The sequence below is a fragment of the Dendrobium catenatum genome, unplaced genomic scaffold (genome assembly GCF_001605985.2).
Source record: "Dendrobium catenatum unplaced genomic scaffold, ASM160598v2 fragScaff_scaffold_1226, whole genome shotgun sequence".
NCBI classification, from domain to species: Eukaryota; Viridiplantae; Streptophyta; class Magnoliopsida; order Asparagales; family Orchidaceae; genus Dendrobium; species Dendrobium catenatum.
Window position 1 is genome coordinate 740,150 of NW_021319688.1, and position 14,655 is coordinate 754,804.

Below are 14,655 nucleotides of genomic sequence, written 5' to 3' on the forward strand. Positions count from 1 at the left end.
ATGTCGGACCTCCATTTTTCGCCAAATATCTACCTGAAGTTTGACTTTTGCCAATTGTCGGACTTTCACCAGACATCTATCTGATTTTGGATTTCTGTCCATTGATGGTCTTCTACTAGACACCGTCTTTCTGACATCCGTCATCAAACAACGGTTCTTCCAACCTCCGTCACCCGCCGACTACGGTCCTTCAGACTTACGTTGTCCACCGACTACAGTTCTTTCGACCTTCGTCGCCCGCCGATTACTGTCCTTCAGACTTACGTCGCCCGCCGACTACGGTCCTTCCGACCTCCGTCGCTCGCCGACTACGGTCTTTCCGACTTTTGTCGCACACCGACTACAGTCCTTCAGACCAAACAAACACATCTATGTTGATTATTATATCTCTCACCATGTAATGCGCTCTGTGTGACATACATTTGTAACATCAAGCCAAGGCCTTCTCCCTAAGAAGGGCCTCATTTGTAATCGAATGCAAATACTAGTGGATTCATTCAAACTGGGCCATGCCCCGTGGTTTTTTCTCCTTTTATGTAAAAATTTTGGTGTCTTATAAATGTTACACACCCTCTCTCTTATCTGATTGCGTGCCGGATTTTCGTACAATGCTAAGACATAAAACTTTATATTTCTTTACCGCTGCGAATGCTCCTGGATGCAACAGAAATATTATTTATCTTTTAAGGCACCTAATTAATAATTATTATAAGCAAAAGATATATACTTCATTTGGTGTGACTTTCTTACTGTTTCTTAAAGCAGTTTTTTATTATCAAAAATAAATTTTTTTATTAATATATGAATAATTGATAATTATTAGGTGTTAAGATGTTGAGGGTTGGAATCATTCAGTTAAAAAAATGATGGAGAAGGGGGTCTTGTGGTTGCAAGGCTATCAAAGAGTGGACAATGGGATCTTGTGGCTAAGAGGCAATTAGAGAAGAAATAGGAGATATTCTCTATCAACGCTCATTGTGGGTCGTTGTGATGTGGATAATATATAAATAAAAGAGTACTTTTCATTCATTGAGCATATCTTAAATGATATCTAGAGGCTAAGATATTGTTACTAGAGATATAAAATAAGCATAAGGGAATAGTTGAGTAGAAGAAGCATTGGTGGAAGGTAGCAGGCATGTTAGGAAGCAGGTTCATCAAACGGTCTGGGATTTTGAGTTTATTAGAGAGCAATAGTTGAGATATGAGTTGCAAGGAAGAAGTGGTAGGAGGTAGCAGATATAGGCTTCGTTTGGGACAATTTTTTTGCTGATTTCTTAAACAGCTTTTTAGTATAAAAGTTTTTTGAACTAAAAAAATTTTTTTTTATAAAAATAGCTGTTTTGTAAAGCAGTAAAAAAGCTGTCCCAAACGAAATCATAGTAGGAGGCATGTGCCATTTATATAGCATTCTATTTTAAGTTGTCTTGGCCTTGTTAAGGCCACAAAGATAATGTATATAGTGATGATCATGAAATCTTACTGTTAGGATCTTGGAGGAAGATGAAGCTTTTTGAGCTTCTTGAAAGAGAGTGAGGAAAGAATAGAAGAGAGCTATTAAGAATAGCAATCTTTATTGCTTATTGGCTTACCCACTATTACAGGCTATAACACCTATTTATTGATTCTAAGGACAACATAATAGCTAAACAAGAACATAAAGAAAGTATAACTGAACATATTAACTTAAATATGGGGTAACAATAGAAGACTATAAATAAATAATAATGGAGAGAGCATTAATGGTTGAGCTTTGTTACATCTTGAAAAATTCATGGTGGTAGAGAGCTATAGAGTTTAGCGTTCAAGTTTTGTATGAAGATCTAGCACAAAGACACATAAGAAAGAGGGGTGTAAAAGTCATGAGAGGCGCTAAGATTTTTACGTGAAAAATCCTAAAAAGGAAAAAAAAATCACTGAATTGTAGTCAGCAGGTAATGGAGGTCGGTGGGATAGCAGTTGATGCGCTATGCAGCCTATGCTGGTCGGTGGGATCATAGTCAATGGGCGGCGGTGCATGGTCTGAAGAACCATAGTCGGTGGAAGATGGTGGTCAGAGGGGCCGTAGTTGGCAGACAAAGGAGGTCAGAGGGACCGTAGTTTGGGGGTGACGATCGTCAGAGTGGATTATAGTCGACGGGCAACCGTGGTCAGAGGGCCCTTAGTTGATGAGCGAAGGTGGCTCAGTGGTGGTAGGTGACCAGACAGAGGTTTGAAGATGTTTGGCAGATGGGCGATGGTCTATCGATGGTCCGTGGACAAGTGGTGGTCCAACTAAGGTCGGCAGACAAGCGATGGTCTAGCTATGGTATGCAAACGAGCGATGCCGGTTCAGTAACGGTCGAAGGAAGTTCGCCATAGATGGTGATTGGGTGGAACTCTAGGTTCCTTAAAGTCTCACAACTCTCTCCAATCTCCAGTCAAAGTATTCCTTCATGAAGAGAGCATGAGCCTATTTATAGATTTTTGTGAGTGGCACACACTGTAAATATGGAGAAGATCTGGATCAAATTTAGAGTGCTCAAACATATGACTCATATCAATTCTCCTAATCATATAGAATTTATTCATGCATTTAAGTTCCTTAGGCTCGTTAGATTCGTCTCGTTGAGCCACTCGATTTGACCATAAGCATGTTATATTTGGATATCATTTGATCATCCATCAAATGTGCTTCAGCCCCATAATTTGGAGCTATTTCGGCTTGGATTGGACCAATTTTGGTGCCGTTAGGTTGAGTTTGGATGACCTCAAATTTAATTTTGAAATTTGTCAATTCATATATGTTTTGAGACTCATGTACATGTAAAGCGGGAGTGAGCAACAATTGCCCAGTAGATTACTTGAAGCCTACCATAGAATTTAATACATATATAAAGTAATACTTCGATTATGCTTTGAGATTCGTGTACATGTAAAGGAGTTCATCGATCAACTTCTTCAACGATGTTGTTCTTGTTGGATATTTTGGAACAATTTTGGCTGATAGCGTAGCTGGTATGTTTTCATTGTACATTTCAGTTACCTATTAGTTCCTCTAAATTTTCATTATACCTTATGATACTTCTAATACTTCGATTGCTTTAGGTAGACTATCAGTACATCTATGAAGATGTTTTAATCTTTTCAATGAGCACGACAATGGAATGAGTATTACACTTATAAAATGTTTGCCTAATTACATTTATGACATAACTTTTTTAATTGAAGAGCATTTCATCTCATTAACAGAAGAGATTATTATGTCCGGATACCGGATGAAAAAAATTGTCTGATTTTTCTTTCCATCTGTCGTAAAAGTACAGTCAAATCATAATTATTGTAGCAGTTGTGCTTTGACTGCGCATTTACTATTGACAAAAAAAAAAATCGGACGATTCTCTCCATTCGATGTCCTCACACAATAAAAAGTCCATTAACAGACTCAACACAGTTTGGATAAGGGTAATGAGGACAACAATTAATCTCAATAATGAAAATTCAAACTATATATTCAATATTTCAAGTCTAACATTTCATTAGATGCCTTCTCAGTTTTAAGTTATAAGGTTGTAATCATTCTCATTCAGGTTGATATATATGAAGTTGTTCTAACATGCTCGGCTTTGTGTTTAACAGGATTGATGATAGTAAATCCATAACAATCTATACTGATGAAACAAGTCATCTATAGATTTATTTACCCTTCCTGCATTTTAAATTCTTAGTGATCTTCAACAATTTTATTTAACATAGAAACAATTTTATTTACAAATTACATATAAGTAATATGTAAATATGTAAATATTTCATATAATATTCGTAAATTATTAAATATCATTTATATAGTATGTCGTAAATTAATGGTAACTTTAGAATATACTTTTTATTTTTAAATTTTATTCACGTGCACATAATGCACGTTAGGGGCGCAAAAGAGTCGAGTAGAGCTCGAGTCAGTGAGTGTTCAAGTGGAGCTCAACTGTCAAATCGAGTCGAGCTCAAAATCAGAGCTTGAACTCGAGCTCGTACCACTATAAATGAGCTTGAGCCGGCTCGCGAGCCTCGGCAGGATTTTTTTAATATTATTAATTATTTAAATTGTTAAATATTTAAATATTAAAATTTTTATTAAATATTTTAAACATTAAATATTAATTTATTTTTATGTTATTAAATATTTTAATAATTTATTATTATTACTTTTTAAATATTTAAATTTAATAAATAAAATAAAAATATTTAAAAAATATTAAAAATTATTCAAGCCGGTTCACGAGCTCACGAGCCAAGCCTCATCAAGCTTGGACTCGAGCTCGTTTACTAAACAAGCTTGAGTTCAAACTCGAGCTCGATAAACTCGGCTCGCGAGCCTATAAATAAGTCGAGCTTCAGGCTCACTTACACCCCTAACACACGTGGATTTCACTAGTATCTAAAGTTGTTCTAATAATAGCTATATATGCAGTGATGGCAGAATAATATTGCAACATGTTTTGATCTATTATGGTAATTAATGTGATGTAGCTTGTTCTTGAGTTGACATTATTTAATATGTCTAAATTCAATCTTAATAACTACTATTCGTCACTTAAAACTTATTATCTTATATTAATTAACATTATTTTTCTATTCAATATATCTAAATATTAGTTAATATTTTAACTTTCTAACTATACTTTAAAATAGTAGTTATTATCAAAATTTTAATTAACAAATTAACCCTCGATGAAAATAATTATTATTGCTAAATTATAAAATATAAAAAACACTATTTAATTAGTTAGAACAGTGGCTTGATAAGAGCCACCATATTTTAAAAATAATTAAAATCATCGATGCCCCTACCAAGCACTAAAATCCAATAATTACATGCACATCATATATTGACTATTTCATTACAAATATATACATAACGTAAAAATATGCAAATAATAAATTTACACAAACATCACAAACCTTCTTGCCTTAAAAAATAGAAATTTACATAAAACACACCATTAGCTGGAATCCACGCACAGAATTTTCAAAGGATTTTTGCATTTTGCAAAGTGATCAGAATATTATCTAGTCCATGTACAAACAGCACTTATAAGCAAGTGTTATTGGATTACATTGCATTCTAAATCTTACACTTGCAATTGTGCAAATTATGTTTATACCAGCCCCCAACCTAAAATAATATATTCCAAGCTACATTTTAACATTAATAAGAAATAAAATTCACTCAACAAAAATTAGGCTTCACAGGCCATGCAAATTCAGTATATCAAAAAAAAAACTTTAAATGCATCAATATTCTGATTAAAATTTTAATTATGATAAATATATGATATTAAATTATTTAAGATGAATATAATTACATTCAATCTTAATAATAAATTTAATAAACATATATTAAATCATAAAAACAGGAATATGTTATTATGGTTATTATAATAATATAGATATATTTAGTATAGGGTATAATGAGAACTATATACTATTTTATAGTATATATTTTCAGTTCGAATATACTAAGGTGATATTATTCTGATTGAATACTTTCCCATTGACTAGAGACCGGCATTGAATTGAGCTCCTGTTCCAGGAATCCATGAAGTTCCTGAGATAAAATTCGCGACGGTGAACTTAGAAGCCTCCGACGCCGACAGATCGGAGTGCACTCCGGGCCACTTGACCCGACCGGAAGTCCCCGCCCCGGCTCCCGTGTTCGCGTACTCACCATAATAGAGCGTTTTAAGAGCGAAATTACCCGACCACTGCTCCCAGCCGGCCGAGCTAACCGACCCATCGATCTCGCTCTCCATGAAGACGACCCGAGAGTACTGTTTCCAAGGTCGGCCGAGATATGTCGGCGCGCCGCCGGTCGAGCCGCTGATCCGACAACCTTGAATAGAGATGCCGGTGTTTTGGTTCGGGTCCGTTCGGCCCTGTGCGGTGATGGAATTCCTTTGGCCGCCGGCGGGTTTCCGGGGTTGGATGAAGCAGTTCTGGAAGACGGCGGCGGAGTTGCCGAAGATGAAGTCGACGGTGCCGGAGATATCGCAGTCGCGGTAGAATTGGCGGTTGGCGTAGGTGTAGAGGCTGTCTTGGTAGCCTTGGATTGCGCATTGGTATATGACGGCTTGGTCGGCGCCGACCCGGAGGGCGACGGCCTGTTGTTTGTCCGGACCGGAGTCGTTGATGATGGTTATGCCTTTAGCGATGAAGCCGGCGCCCATTGCCGCTGGTAATTAGATATCCAAATAAAATATTATACAAAATTAGATTCATTTAATTTATCGATAAAAAATATACCATAGAATCATTCATCGCATTCATTGAAAGAAAATTTTTGAAGTTGCATAAAGATCTAAGGGATCTTCAGCGGAACTCCAAAGGACTGTAGCGAGTAGCAGGTTTGTTCCATTCGAATCACAAAAAAATTGCCAATATGTGGAGGGTGAATAGTGCGACACTAACATTAGCGTTGTAAGATTCACCTATGCTATTTTTCTATCTCAACAAGATTTGTCGATGAAACACGCGAAAGAGGAGAAAGATGATTACCTCTGCATCACGACATTTTTTAGTTTTATTATGTTTTTAAGTGAAAAATGGGATTTTTGATCGGAGATATCCTAATTAGCTTGGAACAAAACAAATACTTGACTTTTATAAACAAAGTTTGAATACTTTTAAATAAATAATAATTTTGATAAGTGGTTAAAAACATTTATAAAATTAATAGATTTTACTTAAATAAATTCAAATTTGACTTATAACTAAATCATTATTGACTTCAGCATTAGGATCTGTTAGAACTGATTTCTAGCTACTTTACTTTTCATACATCAGCTGTAATTTTGTCTGATTACTATTTTTTCATAATTTTTTTAAAAAATTTATGATAAAAAATTATTTTTTTAATGAAAAGAATTAAGTTACTCTCCTTATAATAATTTTATAATTAACTTTATAAAAAACTATAGCAGTCCCAAACAAGCCTGATCAAAATTCCTATTTCTAATTTTAAATTAACTCAAGATTTTTTTAGTAAATCTTATCTATTTAGATATGCCATTTCACATCAACGTCCTCCATGCACATGCATAATAAAAATATATAATGATGGTTGTTGGACGCGCAAGTAGTAGCTAACTAATTAAATATAGTTGATATAAAATTAAAAATTAATAATTTCCCTAATTAATAAATTTATGTTAAACTACTTAATTAATTACAGCAAATAAAACGAGCTTAATTAATTTACCGACAGTGGCGGACTGGTACGTGCTCGAACCATCTTCAGCATTCCGGCTACCTATAACGATGGATTGCCCCTTCCCGTCGCCCATCAGCATAACGTTCTTCTGCTTTGTGGGAATCCTGATGTACTCTCTGTATGTTCCCGCCTTCACATAGATCACGCTCCGCCCTCCCCCGCCGCCGTTGGATTTCAACGAGACAAACGCGATCGCCTCATTGATAGTACTGTGCGTACCACTCCCGTCCTTCGCAACCACCGCCACAGCCTGAATATCCGCCGGCGAAGCTTGCAGAAGCTTCCTATCACTAGACGACAGCCACCCCGGAAACTTTTCGTCCGACAGCCGCCGCTCGCGGCCGCCACCACTCCCCGTCATCGATGCGTGGAGCGCAAGAGCATTGCTTATGTGCTGAGACAACACATTGACTTGCGCCATCATGTCTTTCTTCCGATTAGGATCAATGCCCGTGGCGCCGATCCCGTCGGAGCAGGTGACTTGGTTGGTCAGCGCGGCGCTGAGCCACGTCTGGATGTCATGAGCGCTTGACTTGCTCTTTTTAGCTGCAGCGTTGATGACGTCATCGAGCTGCTCGAGGCTTATGTCGAGGAGCTCGAGGCAGTCGTCGATGGCACCATGGGCAGGAGAGAGGTTGTAGGCGGCAGCACGAGCCGAGGTGGCGCGGAGCCTCGCCGATTCGACGGAGCCGACGAAGAGGTCTTTCAAAGAAGACTTCGGTGATGCTCCGGCAAGCGCCGAGTGGCAGGCGTCGGGGTAGAGAGTGGATTTGCAGGCTGAGGCTATGGCTGCATTGGAGGAGGATGGTGTGGTGATGGTAGTTTTGAAGAAGTTGAGTCCTTTAGAAACAGTATGGATTTGGTTTTTGGTGTTTGGGTGGGTGTTCGAAGCAGTGAGGGATAAAGCTGTTGATAGAAGAAGAAGTATGATGATTCTTCTAATTTGTTCTCTCTCACAATTCCTGCCTATTAGTTTGAACATTGTAGAGTTTGGGGGAGAGAGAGAGAGAGAGAGAGAGAGAGGAGAAGAAGGGAAGATAGGGGTTATGGTTGTGAAGAGAGGATGCTAACAAGCTGTGTATATAGAGGGAAGTGAATGGTTGTCAAAGTCAGTATTAGGAGGTAGTCCAAGTCATGGGGGTCATTATAATGAAAGGGCTTCAAGTATAGAATATTCAGAATAAAAAGCTAAGAGAAGATAAAGTTTTAGGTGGCTTTCTCCCTTCTTCGTGTCTTTATATGGCATCATTGGATGCTCTCTTGCATTCTTTTGATGGGTTTAAGACAATGTATGTAAAACATGAGAGTTTCATCATATATAGATTTTGTTTTAATTTGTTGAAGCAAGTTTATGGAATAATTTCCAGTTTAAACTTCGTAAAATGATAAAAATATTAGAGAACAATAAGTTATAAAGTATATAACTTGATTTTTTTTTATATTAATTAATTTGTTATCTAATGAGATGTCACAAGTCAACCTTCAAAACATTAATGAAGCTTTATGTGTTGCAGGACCACCGCCTCACCATCTTCATCAAAACGATCACTATGGCTTAACCACTATCGTCTAACCATCAACAATAATCCTTGGATCAATGTCAACAAACTACAATCCTTCTATCACAATCATTCATCTTCAGTCTCCTAATCACTATTAATCAACTATGGTTCTCTAACTGTCATCACCAATCTCTAATCCTCTAATCACTGTTGCTCGGCTATGACCCTCCAACCACCTCGCACTCCTATGATCATTTGATTATCGTTTATTGATTACAACCCTCTGACCATTACAAGTTAACTATGGTCCTCTGATTGTCATTGTCTAACTACGATCTTTTTATTATCATCGGTTGACTATAATCTTCAAGTTATCATCACTAGAATACAATCTATAGGCCGCCATCACTTAACTATAGTACTCAAAATATCATCATTCTACTACGACCCTCTTGCCATCATCACTTAACCATGACCATCTAACAATAATTGTTACATGACTACGGTCTTCTACCCACCACTGTCTAATTACGGCCCTCTAACCATCATTGTTAGACAATTGTTATCTTACCACCATTTTTAGACTATAATCCTTTTACCATTCCTTTCCTAAACAATCATTCAACTACAATTCTCTTATCACCATCACTCAATAATAACACTTTGATGATGTTATCTGGCTACATCAATACCCGTTAACTTAAAATATTAATTGCATCGTCAACAAAAAAATTTACACTAGGCCTCTTGATTTCATAGTTTTTTTTTTTATAAATATTTTATTTTTAAATTTATATCATTTTATATTGCACCAAGTACGATATGATGTGAGCTTCTCAATTCAATTTTTTACATATCATTTCGAATTTCACTGTTACGTAATTAATAAAAAATATCATTATCACGTTTTAACGGACAAAGTACACCAACAGCAGTAATGATTCTTTAATCACAATTAAATATTCATTTACATATATAAACATTTTATATGTTATCAATTAATTAAAATATTAATTAGATTAATAAACTTTAAAAAATTTTGAATGTTAAATAAAAAACAACAAATATAATATTCATGAAATTTAATTTCAATATATTAATAATAAAATTTAAAATTTTACAAAACCAAATTGACTAAAACCTATAATTATTTTTATTTCTGATTGGTAAATATTTATCTTCTTAAGGTGTGAGGTCATCCAACTCTTCTGATGAGATTTTTGGTAAAAACGTAGCTTATCTCTAATAAAAATATTATCAGTATTAACGCCACTTTCTATTGCGTTTATTGCTAATAAATTTCTAATTTTATTGGTTTGGAATGCATAAAATATCATTATCATGCTTTAACGTACAAAGTACAATAATAGTAAATATGATCCGTTCGATCACATTCAAATAATTTTAAATTTTGCAGATATATATATATATTACGAACTAGAATATTCACGGCGATAGAGTTAGAAAATTTCCGTCTTAGCGTTATACGGATATCTAGCACACAAACAGGAGAGAAATAACACCATGATTTTTAAGTGGAAAACTCTGAAAAGGGAAAAAACCACGGGGCCACGCTCAGTTGAAATAATTCCACTAGTATTTGTTTGAAGTACAAGAGGCTGATTCGTCCTTAAAATTTAGGACGATCAGTTTACAATGCTTCACTTCTGGATTGAGATCCAATTACAACGTCGGGCAGAGTTCCGGCGTCACTTGGAGATTGAGCAGAATTCTGGCGTCGGGCAGAACTCTAGCATCACTTGAGCGTCGGGCAGAATTTCAGCGTTATTCTTCCCTTCTTACCCTCATTTATCTTCTTGCTCTAGAGATTTTTCGCTGTTTTTCGTTGGTGACTTTCCCTATTTAAATCGGCCCCCCTCTTTAGTGTAGAAATTTTTTTTTCTCCTTTCAATGTCTTATTCTTTGTCAATCTTCTTACAGTCGAGGCATTCCGTTATTTTTCGCAGGTGACTTTCTTTACTAAAATCGGCGCACCTCCTCTTGTGCAGAAGTTAGACTTTTTGCAGCAGTTCATTTTCTTACTCTTCCCGCATTCTAACTTTCTAACAGGGGAGGCATTCTACTATTTTTCGTAGGTGACTTTCCCTACGCAAAATTAGTGCCCCTCTCCGTGTGTAGATGTTGGAATATTTACAGTCGTTTCTTTTCTTTCTCCTCATGTGTTCTAATTTTCTAATAGGGGAGGCATTCCATTATTTTTTGTATGTGACTTTCCCTACATAAAATTTGTGCCCCTCTCCTCGTATAGAAGTTAGCATTATTTGCAATCGTTCATTTTCTTTCTCCTCCCACGTTCTAACATTCTTACAGTTGGGACATTCCCCTATTTTGGTAGGTGGCATCTCCTACCCAAATTCAGGGCCTCTCTCTTTGTGTAGAAGTTGGACTTTTTGCATCCACTTCTTTTCTTCCATCTCCTTCTTCAAGATCCTACGGCGGGAAAAAACTGACGGTTAGAAGTCCGATGAAAGTTCCAAGACGGGTAGAAGTCCAGCGACGGGAGGAAGCTCAATGTCGGGTAGAATTCTGATGAAAGTCCCGCGATGTACATAAGTCGATCCTGTGACGGGAGGAATCTCAGCGTCAGGTGGAATTCTGATGAAAGTCCTGAAACATGTAGAAGTCCTGCGATGGGAGGAAGCTCAGCATCGGGTAGAATTTCGACGAAAGTCCCGCGACGTACAGAAGTTCTGCGACGAGAGGAAGCTTAGCGTCGGGTGGAATTCCGACAAAAATCCCGCGACGTGTAGAAGTCCTGCGGCGGAAGGATTACCAGAAGTGGTGAGTAGATGGGGGAGAATTTTGATTATATTTGAGAAGAAGTTCGTGGGCAGTCAGCAGTCGAGTGTAGAGCTAAAGGAGAGAGTTGGAGGATATGTTGAAGTAAATGCCACCAGCATACACTAGTCAAAGGGTCGATGATGATGGGTGTTTAGTGCCATTTTATGAAGGCAATATGCATCCATATGAAAGTGTGATGTCATTATATATCTTTGTATGAATGACATAAATGTATTTTTTGCTTTCAACTTCTAGTGAGAGTAAATGTACACTTGAACTTGATGTACAATTTTTCAATATAACTCAGATAATATTATATATGAAGTTGAGTTTATTGTATGAGCGAGATTATTGTATGAGCTTGGTGCTTGTTTTTCATTTGAAATGAATTTGTCCTCCAAAGAAAACTAAGTTGTTTATGCCTATTTGAGATATGTTTTGATAAACGTATCTTCCGTGTTCTTTGAGATTTTTTAGCCTCTTAGAGGTCGAGAGAATCCACCAAATGATGTAAGACCTATCTGAGGTTGTATATCAGAGCATTTACTCAATGACGTTAATCTGTGTGAAAGATATCAGGAGAATCCAACAATGATGTAAGACGTATCCGAGATTGTATGTTAGAGCCCTACTCGATGACGTTAACATGTATGGAAGAGGTCGAGAGAATCCACCAAGGATGTAAGACCTATTCGAAGTTATATGTCAGAGCCTTTGCTCGGTAACGTTAACCTATATGAAAGAAGTTATGAGAATCCACTAAGGATGTAAGACCTATCTGAGGTTGTATGTCAGAGCCCTGCTCGATGACGTTAACCTGTGTGGAAGTGGTCAGGAGAATCCAACAAGGATGTAATACCTATCCAAGGTTGTATGTTAGAGCCCTGCTCGATGATGTTAACATGTATGGAAGAGGTCGAGAGAATCCACCAATGATGTAAGATCTATCCGAGGTAATATGTCAGAGCCTTTGCTCGATGATTTTAACCTGTGACGAAGAGGTCAGGAGAATCCACTAAGGTTGTAATACCTATCCAAGGTTATATGTCAGAGCCCTACTCAATGACATTAACCTGTGTGGAAGAGGTCAAGAGAATACACCAAAGATGTAAGACATGTCCGAGGTTGTATATCAGAGCCCTACTCGATGACGTTAAAAACCTGTTTAGAAGAGGTCGGATCAAATCCCCCTGGGTCATCCGGTGATTGAGATATAATGTAGATTATGTATTTTTCGAATCACGGAAAAAGAGTTTGAGAAGTTTCTTTTATCTTTTATATGAGAAAATAATATCACAATAACGTGAACATCATATTACTATATTATATAAGACAGTACAATAGTTCCATGGTATGACTTAGGAATATACAAGTTATAATGACTCAACACATAAGATATACGTACAGGAATAATACAATGGTTAACTTTGAAGAAAATATTATGATATCAAAGTGACATCCTTTTTAACATAAAAGAAACACGATTAGACAAGACAAGTAGTATTGTTAATACAAATGCATAAAGTGAGTGACCATTTAATCTCTCCAACCATTTGAATATTATTCAATGATTATCTTTGTTGTTGATTTTCCCCCCAGTGGGATGAGCTTTCTTTCGGGTAGGGGGATCTCGAATAAATTATCGAAGATAGTCATGACGGATAAGTTTTTCAATCTCATTCTTGAGTTGCTTACAAACTTTGGTAGAGTGACCATGACTACGATGAAAGTGAAAGTACTAATCTGGATTTCTTGTGTTCGGCTTCAAAGGATTCAGCCATTTCACTATATCTTGATCTTGAACGGCCATTAATACATTTGCTAGAGATGTGTTGAGTGGGATATACTTCTTCTCCAGTCGAGATTCCCATCGCGTAATGGAGGCCTATGAGGTAGATTATTCTTCCCTTGCTTTTTCTGTTGTGAGGATGAATTGTCCATCCCAGGTGCGCCTTTGTGTTTCCCATTGGTTTGTTCAAACTGCTTTTTGTGAGCATTTATAGCTTCATATACAGAAATTTGTGCCTCCACACTATAGATTATACCAGCATATGAATGAACAATATCACGTATGAGTGATGAATAGAAGGGGCCAGGACGAAGACCTCCAAGAAAGACCCCTCTGAGTAATTCAGGGTCTACTCCTGAAATCTGTCGAGCCTTAGTGGAAAATCACTAAAAATACTCCTTCAACGATTCTACCTCATTTTGGTAGATCCTAAAGAGGTGGGAAGAATCCTTAGCAATTCTTCGATTAGCTACAAATGGTTCGACAAATATTTTGGCCAATTTGATAAATGAAGGGATCGTTCTTGATGGAAGAAAATAAAACCACGTTCAAGCCTGTCCTTTAAGGGTGGCAGGAAAAACTTGGCCAAGGAGTGCGCTTGAGGCTCGCTGAATATGCATAATAGTTCTATAGTGGTCGATATGCTTATACGGGTCAGATGTCCCATCGTAAGACTCGATGCTTAGTAGTTTGAATCCAACTGGAATGTGGTGCTAAAGAATGGCTTTAGTTAAAGGTGATGACACTTGGAAGTTACTCTATCGAAGAGTTTGCCTCACGTCTCCTTGGGGGAACTCTTCCCATACTAATCTTCACAATTCTTAACATAGGGCATTGTGAGGTTAGTAACGTGCAGTTAGGCTGAGTCTTTAGGGAGATCTAGAAGAATGTGATGTTACCAAGATGTGGGCGAAGGATGTATAGAACTTATTGTATCGGTAAGTTCATTATCCTGGTGTGATTGTAGATGCCTCTTTGGCGGAGGAGGATGAATCTTTGCTTGAAGATTTTTGAGTTGAACATCTTCGGCCAGTGGTGGAGGTTAAGGGAGAAGAACTTCCTCCCGCTATGGTAATGCTGGATGCCGAATCTCTCATATGAGTTGAAGGATCTTGTTATGAGATTATTCCATTTTTCGGATTCTCTCTTCTAGGGAAGGTCCCGAGGTTCCTTCTTCAGTGTCATTTTGCCCCCCAGGGTAGAAAGAGGCAGATATCAGGCGTCTATGATTCATCGACTGGTTTCTGGATTGGTGAGAGTTGGAGCGAGAAGTTCCAACGACACAACTGCTACGCCTGTTGACTATCATAACAACA

At 37.2% G+C, this 14,655-nt stretch overlaps 1 protein-coding gene across 1 annotated transcript; it reads right to left on the bottom strand.

Annotated features, from left to right (window-relative positions):
- Positions 1–5,478: 5,478 nt before the first annotated feature.
- Positions 5,479–8,358, bottom strand: LOC110112046 (pectinesterase-like). The gene is made up of 2 exons (XM_020844121.2): positions 7,235–8,358; positions 5,479–6,208 (listed from the first exon to the last, which is right to left on the bottom strand). The coding sequence occupies exons 1-2, from the start codon at positions 8,226–8,228 to the stop codon at positions 5,535–5,537; spliced, it is 1,668 nt and encodes a 555-aa protein (XP_020699780.1). The 5' UTR covers positions 8,229–8,358; the 3' UTR covers positions 5,479–5,534.
- Positions 8,359–14,655: the final 6,297 nt, after the last annotated feature.